Source organism: Episyrphus balteatus, chromosome 3, assembly GCF_945859705.1.
Source record: "Episyrphus balteatus chromosome 3, idEpiBalt1.1, whole genome shotgun sequence".
In the NCBI taxonomy this organism is placed as follows: domain Eukaryota; kingdom Metazoa; phylum Arthropoda; class Insecta; order Diptera; family Syrphidae; genus Episyrphus; species Episyrphus balteatus.
Genome location: NC_079136.1, coordinates 76,316,768 through 76,343,921, shown reverse-complemented (window position 1 = coordinate 76,343,921; position 27,154 = coordinate 76,316,768). Strand labels below are relative to the sequence as shown.

General features: G+C 30.6%; 1 protein-coding gene across 1 annotated transcript; it reads left to right on the top strand.

The window, feature by feature from the left end:
* Positions 1-358: 358 nt before the first annotated feature.
* On the top strand, positions 359-25,783 carry LOC129916492 (A disintegrin and metalloproteinase with thrombospondin motifs 9). Its single transcript, XM_055996484.1, has 24 exons — positions 359-1,107; positions 9,852-10,104; positions 10,226-10,363; positions 10,432-10,586; positions 12,219-12,347; positions 12,403-12,532; positions 12,608-12,789; positions 14,749-14,854; positions 14,911-14,998; positions 15,068-15,217; positions 16,201-16,353; positions 16,412-16,556; positions 16,616-17,048; positions 17,101-17,280; positions 17,417-17,539; positions 17,607-17,660; positions 18,505-18,677; positions 18,745-19,010; positions 19,081-19,282; positions 19,557-19,730; positions 21,885-22,052; positions 23,140-23,499; positions 23,553-24,167; positions 25,577-25,783. The coding sequence occupies exons 1-24, from the start codon at positions 985-987 to the stop codon at positions 25,670-25,672; spliced, it is 4,596 nt and encodes a 1,531-aa protein (XP_055852459.1). The 5' UTR covers positions 359-984; the 3' UTR covers positions 25,673-25,783.
* The last annotated feature ends 1,371 nt before the right edge of the window (positions 25,784-27,154 follow it).

Genomic DNA, 27,154 nt, shown 5'->3' with positions numbered 1-27,154 from the left:
CAAAACTGAACTTTTGTTTTAATTCATTTTATATTCATGAAAGAAGAAACAAAGATCTCTGTTTCACTTAGTCATGATCATCAATGATAATCTCATACCAAACAACTTCATTAAGTATCTATACTCTTTAATTTTTTTTTTTTTTTTGTTTTCTTTCGTGTATAAAATTTGTGAAGATCTTTCATAAACCCAGCAAATATAGGCTTATATTGAAAAGAGAGATACAAAACACAAATTTTTGTGTATATTCTCCGATCTCCGTAACATTTTTCGTACTCCTTGATCTCATACAGACAGTATATTATTGTTTTGTAATTATATGTGATGCGATCGCGATGGGTTCGGTTTTGGTTTAGGTAGAGTATCTCAGAGTGTCTCAGTACATAGGCGAAGAGCTGAACATGTATTTTACTTTGTTTCTTTCCATTTTCATTTCCACATTCACATTGTTTGCTTGTCATTTCTAGATATTTTTATAATTCAAGTTCTCTGCTCTCGGTTGTTGGGTTATATGAACCGTGTATACTCCCATATATGTTGTTGAAGAAAAAAAAAAATGTGTATTTTATTAAATAAATTTGTATATTTTGAGTCAAAAATTTAATAAAGTGTTCTGGTCTTTTTAAAAGCAGTTAAATATCACAAAAAATGATTCGATCACTATTAAAATCATAAAAGAAAAAATATATCTTTTGTTAATTAGAATACCATTTTTAAGCATAAAAAGCAAAAAAAAAAAAAAAAAAAAAAGTAGTTCGTGTCTACAAAAGAATATAGTATGAAGTGAAACCGAAAATCAATTAAGTGCATGCTTGTTTATATTCGAAAAAAAAAATAGTTATTTAAATATACTAAAGCCTCTATATATATATCGTTTTTTATGTGTAAGGTGTGGTTCAAGCAATGGAATCAAATCATCAAAGTTTTTTTTTTTGTATTGTTCCAATATCAAAATCCTGAGAGCAAGCTTTTAAAGTTAAGCCAATGATGGCATATTCGACAAGTACACATAGTAAGTTTGCATCTAAAGTTTACATGAATAATAAATATGTGCTTCGACATTCCGAGGCGATCGGTGATACTCCAAAAAATTGCAAACATATGTTGGTATGTATACCTGGTGTAATTCACCCATTCTCTTTCTCATTTTTCCCTTATTTAGTATAATATACATTTTATAATAATTAACATATATAAGATTTTTTAACCTCCTACTCTTCTTTATTATGCTTATCATTTTTAATATCACATTTATAAAGCACATGTGTTCATTTAGCCATAAAAAAAGTGACATAATTAATTCAAGTTCGTATACATGTTCGCATAGTATAAAATAAATAAAGAGCTTCTTCACTGAACTTAGTTGCAGGTTGTTTTCAAACTGACAGACAGTGTTTTTTTTTTTTTTTTTTTATTATTTCTAATCTAAACACTTTAAACAGACAGATTAGAATGATGATACTGTTAAAAGAGATAGATATGATGATTGACGCTCTAATGTATTTGATCTGTATAGTGTAAGCTTCTCTAGCAAAGGTTGGCTTGGAAATGGGGGAGGGTGTAAAATGTCGAAATTTTCAATGATCTAAATGATGTCTTGTTTGAAGACCTCTCAAGTGTAAAGATACAGATACTTACCATAGATTCATTCTTCATTGTTCAGTCTTCAGTTTTCATTGTTTCTCATTAAACAACGAACACTGAGAAATCATCCACACTCTTCTGTTTATTTATAGTTCGTATTTCTTAGTCTGGATTTACATTAAACGATTTTTCCAATTATTGTAAGAGAATAAAAAAAAAAAAAAAACAATAATTGTCTTTGTCTTCTTTTTCTTTCAATGAATTACCCAAGGTTTAGTTGCGATTCTTTTCAACTTCTTAAATAAATGATTTATCCTTTATTACTATAGAGTAATAAGAAATTGTTAGAAAAAAAAAAGAAAACATAACATTCGCCTTGTTGCAAAGATACAGTCTTGGCCAAAAGTATTAGAAACTCATAAAAAGTTTCCATAATTTACAAACAAAGCAGAAATGCAGACATATTTTTTGTATTTATTTTTTTTTTTTTTTCAAAAAAAAATTAATATTAAGTTTTGCCCCTCTCGCTTTTATGACAGCTGTTTTCCATTTAGGCAACGACCTTTCTTGTTTACGGCATTTGTCTGAACTGAACTTATTTTGTTCCATTCTTGTTGCAATACATTTTTGAGCATCTGTTTTGTTGTTGGATACTTGCGAATCTTTCGTTTCAAAATTCCCTATTAATGCTCAATTGGGGACTGCGCATGCCATGGAAGCAGGTCAATGCAATTATAATTTCTGCAGATCAGCTCATTGTGACATGATGCATTGTCTTGCTGGAATAAGACGTATATTTGTTTCCATAACTTGATGTTTTTTTTTTTTTTGTTTGTTTGATTTCATACGGGTACGACCTTCACAAACCAACATTTTTCCACTCCGTCTGCAGCCATGGACCCCAGATCATAACACTGTTTCCTTCATGTTTAAGAGTTGGAACTATTCTTTCTGGGTTGTATTCTTCACAACCCTTCGTTTAAAATAGGTTACACCAGGATTACCAAAGAACTGAAAAAATAACCTTTTTCAAAGGCTAAACAAAATGGATGACAATTCTAAACCATTTTTTATGTTTTCAGGTTTGAAGGTTCGTTGTAATGCTTACCTCCTTGAGCTTGAAGTCTTTTGGAGCACGTGTGGATTTATTTAAACAAAGAATAAAAATATCCAATATACCTATCTACTTTGCCAAAATTCTATTAGCAGTTGGACCTAGCTTCTATTCTTATCGACATCAGCAGCGGATACGGATACCAATGCCAAAAAAACACATCTAATGATTCGCAAATCTATCAAAAACGCAATAATAATTTTTTTTGTCAATTGATAGTTTGTATTGTTTGTCAATCAGTTGAGATTTGACAACACCGTAATAGGGTTACAAATATTCTTGTCGAAATTTATTTTCCAAACTGTTTCCTTACGTCAGCAGGCAGTTCATTTAACGCTTGTTTCCGATTTTGAACCGACTCACATAGGCGTATTTATACCAAAAAGCTGATCAAAAAGTATAAAAAAAAAAATGAAGTTTAACATGAAAGTTTCACCGTTGTGTCATAGGTACATAAATAGGCACTGAATCGTTTGACAACCATATTAAGCATCCTATGTCGATCCGTTTCTTTTTTTAGTTCAAGAGCCGGGATCAGATTTCTTGCGTGAGAGGTCACCGATTCATATGAATGTAAGAGCTAGTCTGGGTCATGGTGATGAAGAATATCTTAGTCTGCCTGCATTTATTAGGGGCGTTGTAGATAAAAAGCGCATCAAAAGTACCGTTTTCTGAAAATCGATTTAGTGAGTGTAACCACTTAAAATTTATAGATAACCAACGCCACATACTCACTGATAACAAATATACCCATGGCAGACATTTTAAGTGGGGCCAAACCACCGGCAGACGGTCTCGAAAATGCGTTTTTTTTTTGGCGTTTTTAGACTTTAGGGTAACCACCTAAAATTAGTCGCAACCTGTAGCGGTGGACTCCCCGATAACAAAAATACCCATGGCAGACATTTTAAGTGGGGCCAAACCCCCTGCAGACGGTCTCGAAAATGCAGTTTTTCTGAAAATTGATTTATTTTACTTTTTCACATAACTCGCGTATTGTTGGACCTAGCAGAAAATATGTAAAAAATTAACTAAGCAAATTTCTTTTTATAACTTCGAAATCTTCGCATCCCATATATGCAAAATTTTGACATTCATTTAATGGTTAATAACTGATGTAATTGTTTAGTCAGCTATAAATTTGTTTTATTTTGTATTTTGTTTGCGTATTAATTTCGGGTCACTGTGGCGTATGTGTTACTTTTTATATTGAAATATGTTATTGGTTAATACAAATTACAAAAATTGTAAAATATGGTAAGTAATTTTTGTATTTATTAATTAAACTTCTTAAGAATCTTTTTCATTTGAAAATCCGAACAAATAATTTTGATCAGTTTTTTGGGTCAAATACCTCTATGTGCGACTTCCAAAAAGGAGGAGGTTATCAATTCGTCTGTATTTTTTTTTTTTTTTGTACCGCACAACTTGAACTTTTCACTTCTTTCGCAATTTCACATTGGTTTTTGGCCAATTCAGATAATAATAATTGAATTTGAATGCGTTTTGAAAAAAAAAACTAACTTTTTTTTGCATTTTCAATAGGGATTTTAACAACGAAAAAATTGCTTACAAGTTGTCTTTAAACAATTATTGTTGTAACAAACAAACACTAATAATCACACTATAACTATAAAATTAGATAAAACCAAAACTTACACTCATTTCATTCATAACAGTAAATAATAGTTAAAAATAATTTGTGTTTACAACCCAATTAGTGATAACTAATCGATTCCATACTTATTTTTTTTCTCTTATCATTTTGCTTTGTTTTCCTAAAACTTTTGGGCCAAGGCTGTATTATTCAAGCAGGGAAGAAAACTATCGTTAGTTAGGTAGGGAGCGCAATTCGAAGAATATAAGACAGTAATGCACACTACAAAAATAAAAAACAAGAATGCACAAGGGTGGGTCAAAAAAATCGAAATTCTTTTTTTTGAATTGGTACTCCGAAAAATCGATTGCTAGACCCCTCTAGAATATACACACCAAATATGAGCTCCAATGCTCACTGATTTCAATAGTTTTCTTATGACCCGTATGCATTGCGATTTCGATTTTTTTGACCCACCCTAATGCACATTGCACACTTCAACATTTTTCCTCAATCGTTCTTTTAGTTAATTCTTTAGATACAAAGTCACGAAAGAACTGATATCTTTTATCAACATGTATGTATCTTTGGTTGACATTCCCAACTTCCACATCTTTGATTCTCTTCGAAAATTGTTTTAATCCATAAATACTTTTGTAAAGCAATCAAACTTGATGTTCTCAACCTTATATATCAAATCCTCGAAGATGTTTTATAAAAATTTTAATATATTTTTATTATTATTATTTTTTTTTTTTTGGATCGATGGGAAAACTCTTGAGCAATAAGTCGCACCTTGAATTTGCACTTTGGCCCTTTTCGTCATCCTCACTTAATTTCTTAAGAAGGCGCTCTCAGTCCAGGATGGATCTCGGCCTCAAGCAAAAACCCTCTCCACTCAGCTCAGTCCCTAGGCAGTTTTCTCCTGTATCGCACATCAAGTTGGTTAAGGTTCAACTGATAGCACAACGTAAGATGAAGTCTTCTTCTTCCACGTTGCCCATCGGGGAGATAGATACGAAAACTCGACAGGCTGGTGTGTAGGTGCTTATAAAAAAAGGAAAACTTTTAACTCTTAACTCTGGGTTTGGCAAGGGGCGAGTATAATCGAAACAATTTTGTGTTTTTTAACTCATCTAGATAGTCAAATCTCTCAAGTTTTATTGAAATGGTGCAAACGAATTTTAAGATATAAATTGTATACGAAAGTGGGCGTGGCAAGGGGTGTGGAAATTTCATTAAATTTTACAATTTTTTCTTATTACATTTATTTTACATTTATTTCTGGAAATTTGATTTTTGTCCACCATCTCCATCTCGACGCACTGTGCGATGGAACTAAACACATATAAAAGCACCCATTTCTTTATGCTGAAAATTTTAAAATGAATCTTATTTATCTAAAAGAAAACAAAAAACGAACTACGTACAACTTTCTATTCGCACTTTGTTAAATGTTCAAAGACTTTTTATTCCAGCAATAATAAATCTTACATTCAATGTTTTTTTTTTTTTTTGTTTTCATTTTCATTTATGTACGAGTAGATATTTTTTAAATATAGAAAATCTATTTATGTCTTTCAAAATTAGTACGTCGAAAAATTAGTAGTGGTTTCCTGAAAACTGTTTTAGTTGATAGTAGGTTATATTCGCAACAAGAAGGTATATAATCTTTTCGTTGAAATGTGGAAAGTTTTTCTGAAATCATTCACGAAATATTCGAAAATTATTCGACTCTAAAAAATAGATGCTGTAGCATATTACAGGTAATATACCTACCAATTATTCGCGAATATGCATTTCCTTAAAATATGTAAATTATTTGATAGATTTGATACATAAATGTGTTTTAAAAAAAAAAACTATGTGCACGAAAATAGAAAATTTTAGTGTAGAGGGGATTTATTTGTTTTGTTTTGTTTTAATAATGCAATTTCTTCAAACATTGAGATTTTAATACTCTTATGTAGTAGATAGATAGATAGTAGTGATAGTTTTAAAATCTAATTGAGAATATTAAGAATCGAGTTAAAAAAATAAATTATGGACAAGAAATGCCTTTTTATTTCTTTTTCTAATATGTAATTGCTTATGAAAAAATATAAATACATACTGTAATCAAAAATTTGCAAAAAAAATGCAAAGTATTCAAAATAAAATTTTGGGTGTGGCATATTTTCGTGTGATTGTTTTCGGTTTTTTTTTTCGTATAATAAAAAAAAATAACTGAATTTTTGATACGCACGTGTTGCGCCTGTGGATTGGTTTGAGTCAGTAATAAATTACTCTGTAATTAATTAGTTTCTTTTTACAAATATATTGCATTTAATTTATGTTTGGCGTTGTAGCTTAATTTTTTTATGCAATTAATAAAAAGATACTATAATACAAAAAAAAAAAAAACAAATAACTTGAATTCTTTTCTTAAAAACATTATAATGTCTGTGTTTTATTTTCCCCGTTGATCTAGTTCAGATCATTGTATTTGCGTTAAAGTAACAAAGCGAAATCCTGCTTTTATTGTAACGCTAATAAATTCAATGATCTGATCTGGATCACGCTGAAAATAAAAAGTTTTGTTAACTCTTTTAAAGATGAACTCCCTCTAATTTTTAATCATATTTTCATGATTAAAATTTTAAGTTTTTAATTTAAGGAATAGAATCACCACTTTTAAAATGAAAGATTATGTGTTGCAACCCACAATCTATGCTTGTTTTTAGCACCACCCTAAGAACTTCCATTACTATCACCTAATTTGCAATTAAATAAACGAACATTATCTCCTTTTAAGTGATTTTTATTTTTTTTTTTTTAATAAAAAGGATGTTATTTTAAAGTGGTAGTATCGAGTATCATTTCATTCAGCATTAGAAAATAGTTTCGTTTATTCATTCATTTGGCCAGATCTTATAATATAACTTTTCTAGCATCTAGCCCTTTACTCATGGGGTTAAAAAAAAACCAGTACAATGTAAAAATAATGTGAATTAGAACTTTGTCACACATCCATATTTAAATTAATTAACATTTGCACTCAGTAAGAGTGTCTGAATCAGTTTTTCAACTTAAGATTTGAGTGTCATAGGGAAAGGATAATAAATCTACTATAAACTAGAACATCCGTCGATGGTCGGATTTTTAATTTTCTTTTCTAGTGAATTGCGTTCGCAAAATAGATTTTGAAATTCTCTTACAAGTGGCTTTAAATTTTCTTACTGATTGATTGTCCAAAACCGTGTTTTATTTTCCCCCTGATCCAAATCAGATCATTGTATTTATTTGGGTTTTAAAAACAGACCGAAATTCTGCTTTTGTTGTAACGCAAATAAATACTATGATCTGACCTGGATTGGCTGTCTTCAGTAGGCGGAGAACAGTAGAGTCAATATTAAAATTCTGTTGATGACATGTTGGGAATTTTTGGGTAACTGTGCTCTTACTTTGCAAGGACCAATTCAAATGTTTCAGATTATAAATGCGTCTTTCTGTTGTGCGGGAATTCTGTGCGCCAAAGGTTTCTGTTTATAAATGGATTTGGTTGGAAAGGTTTAATCGGTTTGTTACTTGATAGAAGATTCTTTGCTGGAAATTATTTGGATTATGATTTAATTAGGATTTATTAGGATAGGGATAGCTTCGGTAATAGGAAGAAAATTGCGGTTGTCTAAATGCATTCAAATTCTGTGAAGTTTCAAAAAAATGTTCTGTTTTTGTCGTGGGTGGTCCATATCTTGCTTGATAATTTGCAATTTGTCAGACTTTGCAAACTTCGAAAAATGTCGACTCTTTCCACCTTGGACCTTGAAGACATGTTTAAGCTGTAACTTGCCTGGCTAGTTGAATTTCGCTTCACCCTAGTACATATACTAGAAACTAGAGTAATTTTCATTCTATCGCTAAGACATGCCATATCTGTAATGTATTCATTGAATAGTTCTTAGTTATACGAACAGCCATCATTTTTATTTTTACCGACTTCCAATAAGGAGGAGGTATTCAATTCGCCTGTATTTTTTTTTTTTAATTTTTTTTTATGTGTTTGTTACTTCATAACTTTGGACTAAGTTAACCAATTTTCTTTTATTGGAAAGCTGGTGGCTGCAGTGTGGTCCCATTTCAATTTCGTTTAGTTCTGGCTATAGAAACTATGAGAAAAACCATAAAACCCAGTTTTGATCCATGGAAGTCGGTTTTGTTTTTTGATAAAAATGATTATTTCAATACTAGCCGTGTTTTTGTGGTATGGCGTATGGGGTAAGCAACAACAAACTATTAGTTTAACATATTTATTATTCATATTTTCTATTCTTGAAATTACACGCACACAAGAATGGTTGATAGTTGTAAGTCACTAGGCATTGCTACTTTAAAGGGGGTCGCATGTATGACATGTCGTGCCACAATATTTATTTTTATTAGGTATTCATTATCATTTGTTGTTGAAGGGTCAAAAATGTATAAGTTTAGAAAACAAATTTTTTCTATAAACCACAACAATCGAATACTTTTATTTATGTTTAGCAATCATTGTTTTTGTTTGCGTTTCAAAAATTAACTAAGCTAAATACTGAGTTACCACACAGAGAAAAATGTGTCCACCTACAAACTAACAGATTGCCTTATTGAAACTTTGTATGAAGAAGCCTTATTAAACTCAACGATTAATGAGGTTTTTCCACAGAAATATATTATTATTTTAATGGAGAAATTCTTCTTAAAATTTGAGTAAAAAGTTAATTAATTTTTTATCTTGGCCCTAGAATAAAAATTGTGACTTTTTTATTTGTATAGTGATTTGGTTAAGGTGGTAAGGTGTATGACTAGAGTTGAAGTCTTCAGTTCAATTCCCGGCATGATCGTATTTTTGTTTATTTTCTTGGTAAAACTCTACAAGCGCAGTTTTAAAACAATAAGGAAAACTCGATTGTTTTAACAAGATTTCCTACTTGGATGGAAACCATTGAGAAATCTTATTGTTTTTGTTCTATTTTATGTGGTCTATTTTTCTCTGTGCACAAAAACACGGCTAGTATCAATGTTTTGAGTGCTTTAACAATCATAAACCATCTTTGATCAGGATTTAACCAAAGTTTTTAGAAGTGGAACTGAGTTAGGAGTTACGTAATGATGATCTTTTTCGCTGACTTTAAGACTTTATTTTCCTTCTTCTCCACAAAACTAAGTAGCACAGCTAAGAAGCAGACGGAATAAAAAATTTTTGTTTTTATAAATGAAAATATCACAGGATTATTTTTTATTTAATTTAGCTTTTTGCTCAAATAAGATTCTTTAAGATGCCCAAACATAAAAATCTATACCCGACAGCTATTTGCTTCATTTGTCCACTAAATTGAATTTTTCATGGTGGTCCGGTTATGCTTATCCACTGAAAATTACGAAATACAAATATTTATTTATTTAATTCGTTTAATACTTACTTTAAAATTTAAGATTAAATTTAAATACTAACAAACATTTAATACAAAGGTTTATGTGATCAATAAAAATTTGATGCAATACCACCTGATTTATAAAATATATTTTCTTTTACAGTTGCAGTTGGAGCAAACGAAATCCTGTCATAGTTTAAGCAACAGACTGTTTAAAATCATGTCAATTCATTGGAAACAAAATAAATGCATTATCTTATGCACAACGTGTATACTATTAATTTTTGGATTAGTAATATTTTTATGTTTACCAATGAGGAAATCTAGAACTCAGCCAGTATTCTCATATATAAATGATAGTGTACAAAGCTCCATCGACAATAAGAAAATGAACAACACTGACTGGATAGTTCAAGGTAAGCTATTGTATACATAATGCTTCAACTAAAAAATATCGTAAAAAAAAACTAAAATTTTTTAACCAAAAAATAATAACTTTTGAGTCTATTACATTATGAAACGCTTAAATATTTTTAGACTATACTGAAACAAATAATGAAGATTTAGACATGGAGAATTTAGCTAGTGATTTTGTGAAACCAATAAAGGTGCATAATTGTTCATTAAATTCTGATGACCTGCTTTATGAATCTAAAAGGAACGAAAGTAAAAACGGTAAAACGAGTTAATTTTTTTTTTTTAAATTAAATAATTTTGAAAAATTATATTCTATGAAATTTCAGACTATTTTTCAGCTTACAGCGTAACTGGGAATTATCGAAGTAAATTCAATCGGATCTGGGATCCACATCCTGAATATAAATTGACTGCCTTTGGAAATAATTTGCATTTAGTTCTACATCAGGATAATTCCTTCATAACACCACACTCCTTTCGTGTAAGAAAATATTTAAGTTAATTTTATTAATTAAAAAAGAAACAAAAAATACAATATAACTCCGTATGCTGCATGGCACCGATCCGGAATGCTTAAAATTTTTCAATTGGGAACTTTCAACTGATTCCTTACTTTTACCATTGAATAATTAGGTATATATGTATAAAAATGACACAAATACTTTCTCAAGCGCTACAAATTAAATTCATTTGGGAATAAGACGCACTCGTCCTAGATAATTTTGTTTTCAAAAATTTGGCAAGGAAAAAAAGGAAATTTCACTCATAAATACAAAATGAAACAAATATCAAACAAAAAAATTGAGTCAACAGCTGACATATTATTTGAGAACAATTAAATTAAATAATCAAAACGTTTTTTATTTTGTTTTCCATTTCGCTACAAATTAGTTAACAGTTCGAAGTTTTAATACAACTCAGTTTCTTACTTTTATTTAAAAGCAACACCCTGTAAACAATTTTTATATTTTTATGGTTTGACACTCGTTCTTCTTTTTTAAAACCTGTACAGTTATAACAGTTTTCACAAAAAATTAAATTTAAAAGTATCCAAATTAAAGTAAGAAAGAATTTTATTACAATTTGAATTCAACAGCGCAGGGTTTTTCAGAGCAAAAAACAAACAAAAATGAACATATTTTTTTGCACTTAAAACCCCTCTATCGGCACACGGGTGCGAATTTGGCTGGACACAATTTTAAAATTAGAAAAAGTGTTCGCAAAACATTGTCATTATAATGGCGACAATATATTTTTTAAGAATTGTGAATACAATATTCGATTTCTTCGAAAAATATAAAAAAAATATAATAATATACCAATCAAATATTGAAACCGAAAAAATTTATAGCGACATGAAAAAGTACCAACCAAATTCGCACCCGTGTGCCTTTCACGCAGGGTGTGCCTACAGAGGGTTAAATATGTTTCACGTGTGTTGCATTTTACTCAGAGGATGTTTTGGTACAAGTTGCAAACCCACTCATTTCCACAAATCTTGCGGTTTAAAAAAAGTCAGTAAAAAAGAGTACGTATACGCCACAGTGTACGTAGAAAATATGCAAATAAATTTACTTGGAACTAAATGGAACGCACTTTAATCGTTATAAAATGAACACATGCACTCAATAATTGAACAAAATGTTCATCTGCTTGTCGTCAGTGTTAATAAATATTATGTACTTGCAAATAAAAATCAAAAAATTAAAAAAATATCTTAAGCCTCGTTAATTCTGATTGTTTTTAAAATATTACAAACATAAAAAAATAATAAATACAATCCTAATACAAAAAAAAAAACTAATAAAACAAAATATAAATAGTATTTTGTATTACAGTTTTGGTAACTTGGTAACCAAAAGGTCCTTTTCGGGGATTTTTTGGTTATCACATTTCCAATCCTGTAAAAAAACGACTGTGGCACTACACCTCTCATTCATATAGGGGATTTTTTCCGGGTGTGACTTCTATATGCATATAATTATTAAATGCTTTTACTTTTCTCCTATTATTGGATTTTCTAAAAAAATTTCTTTAAATCACAATTATTTACATAAAAATATCTATATCAAATTATTGTGTTAAAGAAAAATTATTTAAAAATTTCTTTTAGGTCATTCGAATTTTAAACAACAATACAGAAATTCAAGAAGATGAAGATCACGTTTTGGGTTGTTACTACAAAGGCTACGTTCAAGGTGATAATCAATCAGCAGTTGCAGTTTCCCTATGTAACGGAATGGTATTTTCATGTTGAATTTTGAGAAAAATTATATATTTCTTAAACAGCTTTGTAGACAGGTCATATAAAAACGAGTTTTGGTTCACTTTTGATACAACCAGTTAATAATTCCACCGAATACGATCATGCCATATTACATAAAGTTTGGAGACATACCAAACGCCATGTAAGAGTTCTTGTTCCAGGTAAACTCACAAATTTATTTTAATATTTTTGCGGTTGATTTTAACAAATAACATTTTAATTTTTTTTTTTTTCAGATGATCATAACTCAGAAGCTAATTATAAACAGAAGAAATCATTTTCTACGCTTATTAGAAAAAGACGAAATTTTGTAGATACGCAATTATTTACAATGGAAGTCCTAGTCGCAGTAGACAAATCGATGAGCGAGTTTCATAGCTCGGATTTAAAAACTTATATTCTTACCCTTATATCGATTGTAGGTTCTTGCTACTTTTTTTGTATTTAAAATGAAACTTCAAATTTATAAAGCAGGTAGTTTCTTTCTGCGTATGAACTATATTGACATCTTAAACGATTACATTATTTTTGTGTTTTATGTTACACATTCAATTTAAATTTACTTGAACCAAAATTATTAAAATTGGTATTTATAGATGAATACAAGAATATGTTGTACTTACATTAGGGTGTGTCCAAAAAATCGAAATTCTTTTTTTTTTTATTTATTTTATACTCGATACTTTATAATGGTAGACACCTTAAGAATATACTCACCAAATATGAGCTCTTAATATTAATGAGAAGATCCTCTGCTTCGTAGTTTTCCATTTTTACCACAATCTCATACTAAAAAAAAATAATTTTTTTTTATAAATCGGCTTTCAAGCAAATTTTTTTATTTGAAAGATATTCGAGGTCAAAATTAAATAATAATTTTAAAAACATTTTTTTTTTATAATCTTAAATATTTAGAAGATAACTGTTCATAAAAAACAAGTGAGCATTAGGGTTTGGGTACGAAACTCTTCTAAACAGTTAAAGCAATAGATTTAATGCCAAGGACTTTTTTGTAGAACGTTTTTGAGCACATATAAAAAAATACAAATTAATAATTTGATAATAATGACTTTTCAGTGAATCAGAAAATTTTGAAAAGTAAAAAAAATGTTTTTAAAATTTTTAATTTAATTTTTTTGTGGAGCAATCTGTTTGCTATACAAGAATATGTCTTGCCCGTTTGATTATTATAATTTTTCAATTTGTTATAAAATAAATAACAAAAAACGAATTTTTAAAGATTTTCTTAAATTTTGGACCCCAAATATCTTTTAAACGATTAGATAAACGAATAAAGTGTATAGGGCTTTTTTGTAGGGCGTTCAATTTCCTACAAGAATATGCATTATGCATGTCCCTAATAAGAACCACCGTAGTATACAAACTGAAAATGGAACTGATTTCATTCATTTATCTTGTTTAGTGATATTATGGCTTTTCTCACGTCAGTGAAAAATTTGCTTGAAAGTCGATTTATAAAAAAAAATTATTTTTTTAGTATGAGATTGATGTAAAAATAAAAAACTGCGAAGCTCATATTTGTCTAGCAATCGTTTTTTCGGAGTAGGTATAAAATAAAAAAAAAGTTTCGAATTTTTGAACCACCCTAACTTATACATACGTTTTCGTTAATGTTATTTCTAAGAAACGTCATTTTTAAATACTTACGTACTTACATAGGGTGACCAGATTCTTCAGGTACTTACAATCAAATTTAGGTTTGGGTCTCAACCAACAAGCTTCTACAGCCAGCTCTATCTTTAACTAGCCGCTTCTAGTTTTGCACGCCATGTCACTACCAATAATAATCCAGATGGGACCAAAAACAGCCCGAAGAATTTTTCCGATCCTTACGGAGTAGCGTGCGTTGTCCATCGTCATTTTTTTTTCGGTAAAACTTCCGAAACTCATTGCAGCAATACCATCCCTCTATTTGATCGATCGGTCCTTTTTTTCTCCTGATAAGTCGATGTTCCTCCGTTCTTTTTCATTTGTAGAGCTCATTGACAGCACTGGTCCTCCTCTGCCAACAGTGTATAATGGTATTAATATTTCTAACTTGAACGTATCCACTAAGGACTTTTTTCAGGGTCTAAATTATCTGTATACTCACTAAAGTATAAAGATAAAATGAAGTGCAAAACAGTATGTGGAGAACGATGATTTGTGTTAAACTCGACAAATAGCTCTAAATGACTATTATAAAACTATATTAATGTTTCTAATTTTTAGTTTAGATAAGACTATAGACAAATAATAGCTTTAAATGACTATTATAGAATTATGTTATATATATTTGATACGACTATTTGTTTTATTTATTTTTTTATTAAATCGTAAAGTAATAATAATAATTAGCCTTATTTTCCAATATTAGGTTTCCAATATTTTCGCGGATGCTAGTATTGGAAATTCAATAAATATATCGGTTCCTACAATTCTGTTGCTTAAAGATGATATACATACATCGCGTTCCCAAAAAAGTAATATTATTGCTGTTAAAATTCAAAATGAAAATAACATACAATTTATTTTATAGCTACATCAGCATCTCAGCTATTAAAACAATTTTGTTCATTTTTAACGAAAAAAGGTATTCATTATGATACAGCTATAATGCTTACAAGGTAAGAAAACAATATACTTTAAAACAATTTTAAACTTAACGAAAATGTTATACGTTTATTTAATTAAAGAGATCAAATTTGTCGAAATGAACGTGAAACTAAATGTGATACTCTTGGGCTCGCAGAATTAGGCACAGTTTGTAAAAGGCATTCCTGTTCAATAGTACAAGATAATGGACTACCAGCTGCTTTTACTATCGCTCATGAACTTGGACATATGTGAGTATATTAGTCATAATTTCAACAGAAGTTGACTTTTAATTTAAGTAAAGAAATAAACTAAAATACTATAATGAAGCATTACATTTCCTACAACCTTCCTTCATAAATACTTTACGTACGACTGCAGGCACTGACTGCACTGAACCTCACCACACCAGTGGTTAGGGGTTTTATAAAAACTAAGCTTTTGGCGGAATCATCCTTTGATTTGTTGGGTTCCCCCGTTGATTTGCCGGGTTCGCCCGTTGATTTTCCAGATTCGCCCGTTGATTTGCTGGATTTGTCCGTTGATTTACCGGGTTCATCTGCTGATTTGGCAGGTTCACCGGTTGATTTTTAGGATTCGTTCGTTGATTTGTCGGGTTCTTCCGTTAATTTCCCGGGCTCGACCATTGATTTACCAGTTACGCCTGTTGATTTTCCAGATTCACTACTTGATTTGCAGGACTCACCCATTGATTTGCCAGGTTTACCGATTCATATTTCGGATTCATCCGCTGATTTGCCGGGCTCGCCCGTTGATTTGCCAAGTTTACCAGTTCAGTTTACCGGATCGAACGTTTATTTGCCAAGTACGCCAGTTGGTTTGCCACGTTCACCGGTTGATTTTCAGGATTCGTCCGTTAATTTGCCGGATTCGTTTGCTTATTTGTTTAGCTCGATCGCTGATTTGCCGGATTCACCTGGCAAATTAACGGGCAAACGGATTCGCCCGTTGCTTCGCCAGGTTCGCCTGTGTTTTGCCGAATTCGTCCGCTGGTTTACCGGGTTCACCCGTAGATTTGCCGCGTTCATCTGTTAATTTTCCTGATTCGTCCGTTGATTGATAATTATAAAAATAATTTTTAAATCTTAAGAATTGCTGTTTAAGAAGTTTTGTGTTCCAAATATTCTTCAGATGTCCTTGTAGATACATATTATCTATATTCCTCTCAAGAACAAAGAATTCGTTTCTTACACATATTATCTTTTTTTTTTAGACTTAACATGCCCCATGATGATGATAACCGATGTCTTGATTTCAAACCATATGGAAAGAGTACATTACACATTATGTCAAGTACAATGGGAGATGACATTCATCCGTGGTCTTGGTCAGACTGTTCAAGACATTATGTTTCAGAGTTCCTCGAGTGAGTAGGTTAATCTAGATACTGTATCTACTTATTTTAATTTAAATCTCTTTCAAAGAAAGGAAGACACTACTTGTTTAGAAGATACTCCACAAGTAATGGTTCCGAATTTGAATTTGAAACTTCCAGGCGAGCAATACACTCTTGATGAACAGTGTGGACTTATACATGGGAACCATTCTAAATATTGTTCTATAGAAGGCGTAAGAAAAATTTTGTTGCATATACATAAATTGTTTCTTATTAAATTTGCATTCTATAGGAATGTACACGACTTTGGTGTAAAGCCGAAAAGCATCTACCTAGTTGTAGGTCAAGTAATCTGCCATGGGCCGATGGAACACCCTGTGGAAATCAGCGCACGCATTGGTGCCAGCAGGGAAATTGTCTGCCACGTGACAGGATAAACCGTCAAGCCGTAAATGGTGGTTGGGGTCCATGGAGTGCATTTACACCCTGTAGTATGACTTGCGGTGGAGGTGTTCAGGAATCCAAAAGAGAATGTAACAATCCTTTTCCCAGTAATGGAGGCAAATACTGTGGAGGAAGTAGAAAAAAATATAGATCATGCAACACACAGAATTGCCCTCAAGGATCGCTTGATTCAAGGGAACAACAGTGCTATGATATGAATGGAAATAATTTTGGCTTAAAGGGCATTGATTCTTCAGTTCGATGGATACCAAAATATGGACGTAAGGAATATCAAATAGTCGAAAACGTAGAAATTTAAATTTGTTCTTTCAGTAATTGGGAGAGACAAGTGTAAATTATATTGCCGTTGGGATACAACAAGTGCATATTTCCAACTTGGTGACAAGGTTAAAGATGGAACAACATGTTCTTTTGATAGCTTCGATAAGTGTGTGAATGGTATTTGCCGACCAGCTGGATGCGACAATGAATTGAACTCCGTTGCAACAATAGGTTTGTTGAAGTTTTTATTAAAAGTTTTTTTTTTTTTTATGTTTTTGGGCCTAGTGCCCAAAGTTTTTTAACATAAAAATAAGATTTATTAAAATCAGCAGCTTTTAATATTACTCTTATTTATTTACTTTTTAAGATAAATGCGGAGTATGTGAAGGAAAAAATAATACGTGCGAAGAATATTCAGGGCATTTTTACAAATCAGACCTATCGAACAAGACCAATTCAATGTATTATTACGTGACTACTATTCCAAAAGGTAGTTTAATAAAATTATTTATTTTTTAATTTTTTTTTTATTTCATCATGAAATTCAATTTTTTAAGGTGCCTCTAATATTGTGATAACTCAACCTGGATACCATACTCAGAATTATATTGGTAAGTTGGTAACACGATAAATATATGGTAATAGAATTATCCCACCTTAAAAACTTGCTTAATTAAAATAAAAGACTCAAATTAGTGCAGTTAGAGGGGAATTTTGACCTTCAAAAAATATCGTTTTTTTTCCCTTTCTTGAATATATTTTCATGTTTTTTTAAATATTTTAATTTAAAAATTTTTTAAAAGGATACATATCGATAGGAAATTACATTATAAAAATTTTCAAATTCGGCTTGCTTTTAAAGTTATAGGCAAAAAGTAAAAAAGTAACAAAAGAGTATAACGGCACTTGGTGTCCAAAAATTTTTAATTTTTTGTTGTAAACTAGTGTTTCTTTTAATCAAGGATTTTCCTTGGAATAATTAATGATTAAAAGATAATCGAGTGTGAACAAAATGGCCGTAAATCTGGTTCAGGAATTTTTTTTTATGATTTTTGAAAATAAGTAGTTTGTAGAAAATAACCCTTTTAGATTCGGTTGACTTTGTACAACAAAAAACGGGGTTTCTTACTTAAATATTTAAGAAACCTGATGTGCTTAAGCGATTCTGACTTTGGATTCGGAATCAACATACCGAAATCATAGTTTTATTAAAAGAAGAATTTCTTAGCAGATTTCTTTCTTGACAAACGTGATAGAGCCCTAAGTGAAAAAGGGCTTAAAATAATGGACAGAATTTCAAACTTTCCCTCCCATTAATAAAAAAATGTTTGTAGTGTAAAAGCGATATTTAAATGGGAAATGGGTGGGTTTGTTAAAAAAAAAGATTTTTACCAACATTTTAATGGTCATAATCGTGTGTACCTACATACATTTTCCAATTTTTAATATTTGCAGTTCTTCATAGTTCCAACAAAAATTCTCTTTTAAATGGAGACCGTGTGATCAACGTTTACAGGTATGTCTTTTTTTACGCTGGAGTATCTTTCGAGTACAATGGATCAAACAACACTATTGAAAAAGTCAATAGCACATATTCTAGAAAATTGAAAAAGGATTTGATTGTTGAAGTATGTATACATTACTTTTTTCTACTTCTTGTACTATAAAATACTACAACAAAGAAACAATTTTCAGATAATCTCATTGAATATAGAATCTATGAAAAATGATTCGATACTTTTATCATATTCATACACTGCCGAAAAACGTAATAAATTGGAACCTTATGAATGGGAAATGAAGGATTGGAGTTCATGTGACGCATTATGTCAAGGATCATCTTATCAAACAGCTGATTGCATAAACACAATATCGGGACTCAAAGTTTCTCCACCTTTTTGTGATTCTTCCAAGAAGCCTCGGGCTCAATACAAAGCATGCAACACGGACTGTTATATTACGTAAGTAGACCACGTTCTAACGCATCGGGTGGTAATAACCAGCATTACAAAACATGTCATATTTTCACAGATTAAATGTATCAAGTATATCTGAGTGTTCAGCATCATGTGGAATGCTTGGAAAAAGACATAAAACCTACAACTGTATACAAACATACTACGAAACAAAAGTATCTCAAATTGTTGAGCTTGCTTTCTGTGAGCCCAGATTTGAAATAACTTTTGATGAGGAGTGTCGGGAAGCCTGCTGGGACTATTCCGACTGGTCCCCGGTAAGTTTTTTTTTTTATTATAAGCGAATCGAACTGTATTTAAACTGCAGTCGGTTAAGTGACTGTTTGGCTGCACAAATTTTTTAGCTTAAAAATTTCTTCAGATCGATATTATCTATTTATCTTAGTAATGATTTTTCAATCGTCAGTTAGACTATCTGAAGAATAAATGTCAATATAAAAAAAAATTTATTCCTAGGAATGAGCTCTAACTGGAGCTTTATCTGACTGTTGAAAAATTGGACCTTAATAACATAAATATTTATTTTTTCAGTGTTCGCAAACGTGTGGAAATGGACAACAAATAAGATCTGTGGCATGCTTCTTCAATGGAAGTCAAGTGGAAAATACTCAATGTGATATCAATAAAAGATCAGGCTACAACGCTAGGATTCGTTCATGCAATTTGAATCCTTGTCAAGACTGGCTAACAATTGCGGAGTCCGAGGTAATTATTTTTTCATATATGTAGGTCGCTTCAATTCGACTTAATAATAAGCCGAGGAAAATATTTTGATAAAAAATTGAGGGACAAGAAAATTAAGGAGTGTTTTGAAATTTTGAATAAATTTCCAACAAAAATCAATGCTATTTATATTCGCTTTTTTGTATTTATTTTGTTTTGTGTTACGTTTGTATTTATTTATTTGTTGGTTTTGTAAAATAAGCAGATTCATAGAGACTGAAGAAATTTTTTAAAATTTTTGATTCTTCTTTGAAAGGAATTTGTTTTCCTATTTATTTATTAACACTAACGCCAAGAAAATGAACATTTTGTTCAATTATTGAGTGCAAGTTTTTTTTAATTAAGATAAGGGTGTGTTAGTATCCAGGGCAAAGTTGTAATTCATATTATGTATGTATTTGCTCGTTGTCCACGAACACTGTGGCGTATACGTGCTATTTTTTTTTTGTATTGGCTTTTTAATTGCGATATAGGTACTATAGGGCAAGTTTAGTATTCGTAGAAAAAGTGAGATTGAAATAACTATCAGTTGTGCCTGATAGAGAATGCAAAAAATGTATAACCTTCAATAAAAAATATGAAAAACACATTTTTGGATTTGAAAAAAAAAAAAAAAAATTTTTTTTTGAAAAATCTGTTTTTCGAAAACGGGTTGATGAATTTTTTGAAACTTCATTTGAAGTCAAGAAAAAAAGGAAAAAAAGGAAATATTGTTCATATTCGACCGAGTAAACAACGAGTATGTTAGGACATGACAAGGCCAGAGAATAAGCTAGTTGTGTCTAGCTAATTATTCTAGCTTAATTCGACTATATCTGAAACTAAGCGTGATATGAAACCAAAATAAGAATATTTTGATTATTCGATGAGCCAAAGGCATCGCTAAATATCGCTTTTTTAGAAGTAAATACCGCATGTTACACATTTACAAAAAGAAAAATCCTTGTCTCATTAGATCCTTACAAGATTTTTTAAATCTTATTTCTAACGCATTCTACAATCAATTCTTTGAAATTGAATTCATTCACTTCAACCTCAAAAATCTCGACTTTCCTACAAATGATTTTGAAAATATTTCACTTACAAATCACTCCTCATTTGATACCAAACTCGTCCTCGTACACTGGGGGACAAGACTCAAAGTAAAATGGACATACCCTTTTATATTATTCAATTAAGCTATTTAAGGGCATGCGCATAAAACGATTTATGTCAATCGATAGAGCATGTAAGTTCCAAAGACAAATAACTACTAGAACCCCAAACCTAACTTTCAAGTAAGTTTGCCACCAAACTGCAAATCAAATTTTGTTTGCCATTTCGAGTTTCTATGTGTGCGTGTTTTCGCCATTAGTACGTCGCAGCGTATCCTCAAACATTTTGTTCTCTATATTTATGAATAAATTAAACAATGACCAATTCTTCAAATAACCTTAAATTTGTACTAGTGTATGAATAGAATACCCTATTGTCTATCCTCTTTTATAAAGATCATGGGTTTTGAGGAAAGTGCCAATTTTCGTATAGCAGTTATAACAGTTAATAAAGTTTATAAAACTGATCTGTGTCAATGATAGACATAGTGCCAAGCGCCTCAACTTCTATAGTTGTACAGGAAAGATAGAAATTTTCGTTGGAACAAAAAAATAGACTTTAATTTTTTTTTTTAAACTTAAAGAATGGTGTTAGAAAATCTTAACTCTTAGTTTTTGGCAGGGTTCATAAAACATCATTCGCGAATTGAAAAATATCGATACTTCTCACATTTTTCCGATCTTCTCACGATCCAAAAAAAAATAAAATATCATACAGATACATTTCTCGGTATCTGAAAATTTCAGTTCTCTCTCGGAACGAATTAAATTATATTTTTTTCTCTTTTTATAATTCGTGAGAAGATAATATCGGAAATATGTTTAATTTTTGTCGGATTTCGTTCTCACGAAAAAAAAAACTTGAAACGATCGAAAAGTTCTGAAAAGATCGGATGTGCTTCAAAGTGTTTGGTTGGATGGTTGGTTTTGATTGGTTGATTTATTTTAATTATTTTTTTTTTTATGAAAAACGCTGCCAATGCTTCATGTTGATTTGGGAAAATATATAATGTTAAATATATAAACTTTTTAAACTTGACAGGACAGAAACAATCATTATTGGATAACTGGTGAATGGGGAGATTGCGATGATAACTGTGAAAAGATCAGAACTGTATCCTGTTCAAATGGTAATAGATGCCCACCGGAAACGAAACCGATTGCGAAAAAGAAATGCTGTGTGATAAAATATATTCAGACTTGGTCTCCGGTAAGTAATTTATTTACTGTTATGTTCAAAAATCATAACTCTTAAACTTTTTTTGTTTTGCTTCTTACTAACCAATTTTGAAAAAGAGAGATATCTTAAATTTAATAAGCCAAAAACTAACTAGGGTAGAGTTGCCTATTTTCGGCTATCTCTAGTTTCCGGCCACCTTTCGGAAAATCCTTATAACTAGTGATTTCGTAGGGTTTATTCCAAAATTTTGCTCTTAAGCTGTTCTCTTACATGTTAGAACAGCATAGTGAAAATTTGGAATAAACCACTAGTTATAACGATTGTCCGAAAGGTGTCCGGTAACTGGAGACGGCCGAAAATAGGCAACTCTACCCTAAATACTAAATTGTAAGAAGGTTTTTGCCACAAGCACCAAAAACATACTTTTCTATTTTCTAAGTCTGCTGAACTTGTATCTAAAGTCAGAAATATTCTATTGGCCACTGTTTTTGAAATGCTACATTTATAAAATGGAAAAAAATGTTTATTTTTTATTGTTTTAAGGTTTTTTTGTAATGCGAGATGATTTATTTGAATTTATATTAAAAATTTATAATAAAAGATTTTCTTCTTAAAAAACTGTTTTAATCTTTCCAATTTCTCTTTTTTGCTCGATATATCTTTAGTTTCAGTACCTAACTCTTTTAATTTACTTAAGATCAACTAAAATGTCCCTGGCTTATTGACTTAAAATAAAGATTTCGCAAAATAAAAGAGTTATCGGAAAGATTTAAACAGTTTTTTGAAGAAGAAAACACAGTAAAGCATTACCTTAAAAACAATCAAAATAAGGTTTTTGTAGCACTTTATAACGGTAATATTTCAAAAACTAAGTAACTTCGGATTCGAGTTCGGTAAATATAGAAAACTATATTTTTTGGTTCTTGTGGCAAAAATTTTGTTGACCAGTGCAGGTTGACAGAATCTAATCGAAATCAGAAAAACAGTATGGAAAAAAGCAATGTGAAAAAAGTGCTCACGCGCGAACTCTCGTGTTCTTCCAAGTCACACGAGTCCTCTAGGGTCAAAGACACAATTCGAAAGATATTTAAATAATAAAAATATTTTAATTTTTTAGTGCTCTGTAGAATGTGGCGTCGGAACTAGAAGAAAAGAGTTCTTTTGTGCGAAAGTTTACAAATCTGAGAAAAAAGGATCGCGCAATAAAAGGCAGCAAGTTGATTCAAAATACTGCAGTAGTCTTAGAGTACCAACACCAAAGCGTTTTAAAAAAAGTTGCAAGATAACTTGCAAATGGATTTCAGATGCCTGGTCAACATGTCCTAGTAATTGTCACATTGAATATCAAACAAGATCAGTTAACTGTACTAATATGGCTGGTAGACAAATACCAGGCAAATTTTGTGAATCAACTAAAAAACCAGTACCAAAACAAATGTGCTCACATTGTGTTCGTAGAGAATACAAAATAACAAAGGTAAACATTTTAATTTTTTAATTTTTAAAATTTGATGCTAATTTTTCTTTCAGTGCAATTGCGAAGGTTATAGAAAAAGACGTGTAGTATGTAGTGATACTTATGGAAAAACAATTCAATGTCCTAATAGACAAAAAATTCTAAAGGAGAAATGTAGACCTCCTGAAGAATGTTTTCCCAAATCGTGTGCCGATATTAGACGGTCTCACAGAATGCTTCATGATCGAGAATATACTATATTTATAAAGCAAAAACCAATGAAAATTTACTGCCACAAAATGAATAGCAAGCCAAAAGAATATATTACCCTGAATCCTTCAGAAAACTATTCAATATATTATGATAATAAAACAAAGTATCCTAATATGTGCCCTCCGGAGTCGAGAAATTTCGAATACAAAGATTACACAGTTAAATTTGGTCGAACGCATTTTCACAAAGTAGCAATTGATATTGCGACCCTTCGTATTATCGAAAACGATTTTACGTTTGCTGATACTGTTGGAACTGAACAACCATTTGGATCTGCTGGTGATTGTTATAATACGAATGGAGAATGTCCACAAGGAGACTTTTCTATTAACTTTAATATGACGGGTTTCACCATAAGTCCGAAAACTAGATGGGATATGTTTGGGAATAGAGCTGTTATAAAAACACCAAATGACGTAAGTATTATATGAAGATATTGTAGTCTTAACAAAAAATATAACAACTTTTTTTACAACTTTCTTATTTTGTCGATCATTAGTAGGTACCACATTATGTAGGTACCACATTATGTTAAAAAAAAAGGAAATATGAACCGTTTTTTTTTTTAAAGTGGTATATGTCCATATTTTCTTATAAGATTAGTTTAATAACTGTAAATTTGGAATTATTATTATTTCTGATCGAGCAAATATGCAGAAAATTTTTCAAGAAAGATTTTAATTTATTTTAACCACCCTGATAAAGAAACCTTTCGAAAATGTGATTTACTAATTATGAAATTAAAAGTACATACCCTAATTAAAAGATCAGACTAATGGAAGAACATATGTAACATCCATATTAGTTATGCAGAAATGGACAGAGTACAGAGATGCTCTAAGTTCCAAAAGGAGATGAAAAATTAGCTTTTAAAATGCATTTTTTTTTTTGGCAAGGGGCCTTGATTTTTTCTCGAAAATCGAAAAAAATATAAGTATAAATTTTTTACTTAAATACTTAGGCCTGTTCACTGTAAACTCATATCTACCTCCGAATGTAAGAAAAAAATGTTTGGATGCAAATAACTCAGCAACCACACATCAAAGAAATTTTTGGTTTTCAGTTCTGAATAGAGCTTAAAAAAAGCTTTCTTTTGATGTCTAACTCGATGAATTTCGAGGAAATTTTTAAAAAATTCAGTTTTTTTTTCAAGGGGTTAATCTTGTTTTTTTTTCGAAAATCCAAAAAAATATAAGAATAATTTTTTTACTTAAATTCATTGCATAGCCCTTCATTGTTAACTCGTATCTACCTCCGAATGTAAGAAAAAATTGCTTGGATGCAAAAAACTCAGCAACCAGACCTCCAAAAAATTTTGGTTTTCAGTTTTGGGGAATTTCAAAAAAATGAGTCTTAAAATTTTGTCTGAAAAGGTTTACTTCAAACTTGGTGGCTATGGGTTTTGGATAATACCTCAGAGGCAAAAATATCAATTTTGGATTTAAAAAAAAATTTAATTTTAGTTGAAGAATTAATTTAAAAAAATGTTTTCGTAAATTTAAAAACAGATTTTTAATAAGTTTTTACATTTCCCTTAAAAATAATGATAAAATTTAATTAAAACTATTTCTTCATGAATGCTATAAGAACTAATACGTATAACCCAGTCGTGCATATTTTTCCTTAGAAAATTCCCATTTAAACGGAGGTAAATATAGAACTTATACTTTTAATTTTATTTTTGTGATCTAACTTATTTACGCTCAAGTTTATTGGTCCATGGTCATCAATCATCTTTCAAATTGATTTTATTTAATAAAAACATATATTATTTCTCCCTAAAAAAAAAAACAATTAATTTATATATTATTTTTTTTTTTTTCAGTTTCATCTTTCAAGCACGAATCGTAGAGCGTTTTGTGGAGGATATTGCGGTCGATGTGCAATTTCAGCTCGTTTAGGTTTAGTTTTAGGCGTATAGTTGGAATAGTTCGAATATTAAAGGGTAAATTCTTATGTTATAGAAAAAAAAAAAAACATCTACTTCATGTGAATTTTTTTGTAATTTCCTAATAAAATGCCATTTCTTACATTAATTATAATTATTACTCCCTAACGTCACTAAAAAAGTATTGAGGACAACGCTTTATTATTGTACCATTAGGGAGCAAGTATTACTCTCAAATTTTATATTACTCTCATTAAATCGTTTTTATTTTTTATTGTACTTTCATTCCAGCATATAAATAGAAAACATTTGTAATATAGAATTGAACAAAAAAAAAAAAAAAAAACATATGTAGCTAGCTCTCATAATTATGTCGATAGTAACATGCATTGTCTCATAAATCAATTATGTTTAAGTAAATAAGTACTATGTTTATTTGTGTATACTAAAAATAAAGATCGTTATATAAAATATAATTTGTGTTATCTTGCTCATTTCATTTTTAGCAAACGCATCTATACTTTTATACTTTTGTAGACCTTACGTTGTCGTCATGATGATCTTGATCTTACGTCGTCGTCAGTCCTGCTGCCGTAATCAGGCAACTAACAAAAACGCAAAACCAAAGAAAAAAACATGAATAAAGCAAAGGAAAAAGAAGATACGCTTCAAATGGTGATAATGGGCCATGAACAATAAGAGGAATAACTGAAAAACTGTCATTTGTAGTGGGAAAATGTGATAAGTAGGTACATAATCCTTCCACTTCCACTCCCAATGGACAACTTTCAGCAGCTCTTTCACAACTACCAAAAATAAACTACCTCTTCACCCTAACAAAACGCACTCGGCATTTGCGGAATGGCAAGAGGACCCTATGGAAACTACTGAATGGTCCCTATTGAATGGTACAAATTCAATAAAGAGTTTTTATTGATGGATATGATTCCTTGCTTTAAAAACGTGCTTCAATCAAAACTGCTACTATATCCTCTGGTGCATTTATCAGAAAAAGCCAAGACTGGTCGGTTTTCAGTTAAAAGGTCGAAGAAGAAAGTTTTTAAAAAAATATCACCGCTCTCGATTAAAACAATTTTTAAGGACCGTTTACTGAAAAATATGTCATTCCGTATGAAATCGTTCAATCGGAATTGTTGTCTCATTTTATATTTTGCTTAAACATTGTCAGGATTTTCTCTAGGACTGTAGAGAGCAAATCCATGATGATTTAATTTTCAGTTGCTTGGTTTTCCCGCTGCCTGCATTCTAACTTTTGAAAAACGTCATTTTTATGTTATTATAGATATCTTTTTGTTTGAAACGGCATTTTAAATGACGTAATAAATGATCGCTGAATAAAAAACAATTTTTGAAAAACTGGTAATTTTACTGATCTTTCATGGTTTTTGACTGGCGCCAGAACCTTGGCTATTATATGAACGAGGCTTAGGTATAACGTTCCAACCCGAAATAAAAAGAAAGGTAGGCCTTAAAACTCCTGGTACAAGCAAATGC

What these genes read in the sequence shown, in the direction of transcription:
- LOC129916492 (XM_055996484.1), top strand. Translation starts at nt 985, where the DNA reads ATGATGGCATATTCGACAAGTACACATAGTAAGTTTGCATCTAAAGTT. An exon ending in AAGGAACGAAAGTAAAAACG is followed by an intron (nt 10,364 to 10,431) that starts GTAAAACGAGTT and finishes ATGAAATTTCAG; the next exon opens with ACTATTTTTCAGCTTACAGC. An exon ending in GAGAATACAAAATAACAAAG is followed by an intron (nt 23,500 to 23,552) that starts GTAAACATTTTA and finishes TTTTTCTTTCAG; the next exon opens with TGCAATTGCGAAGGTTATAG.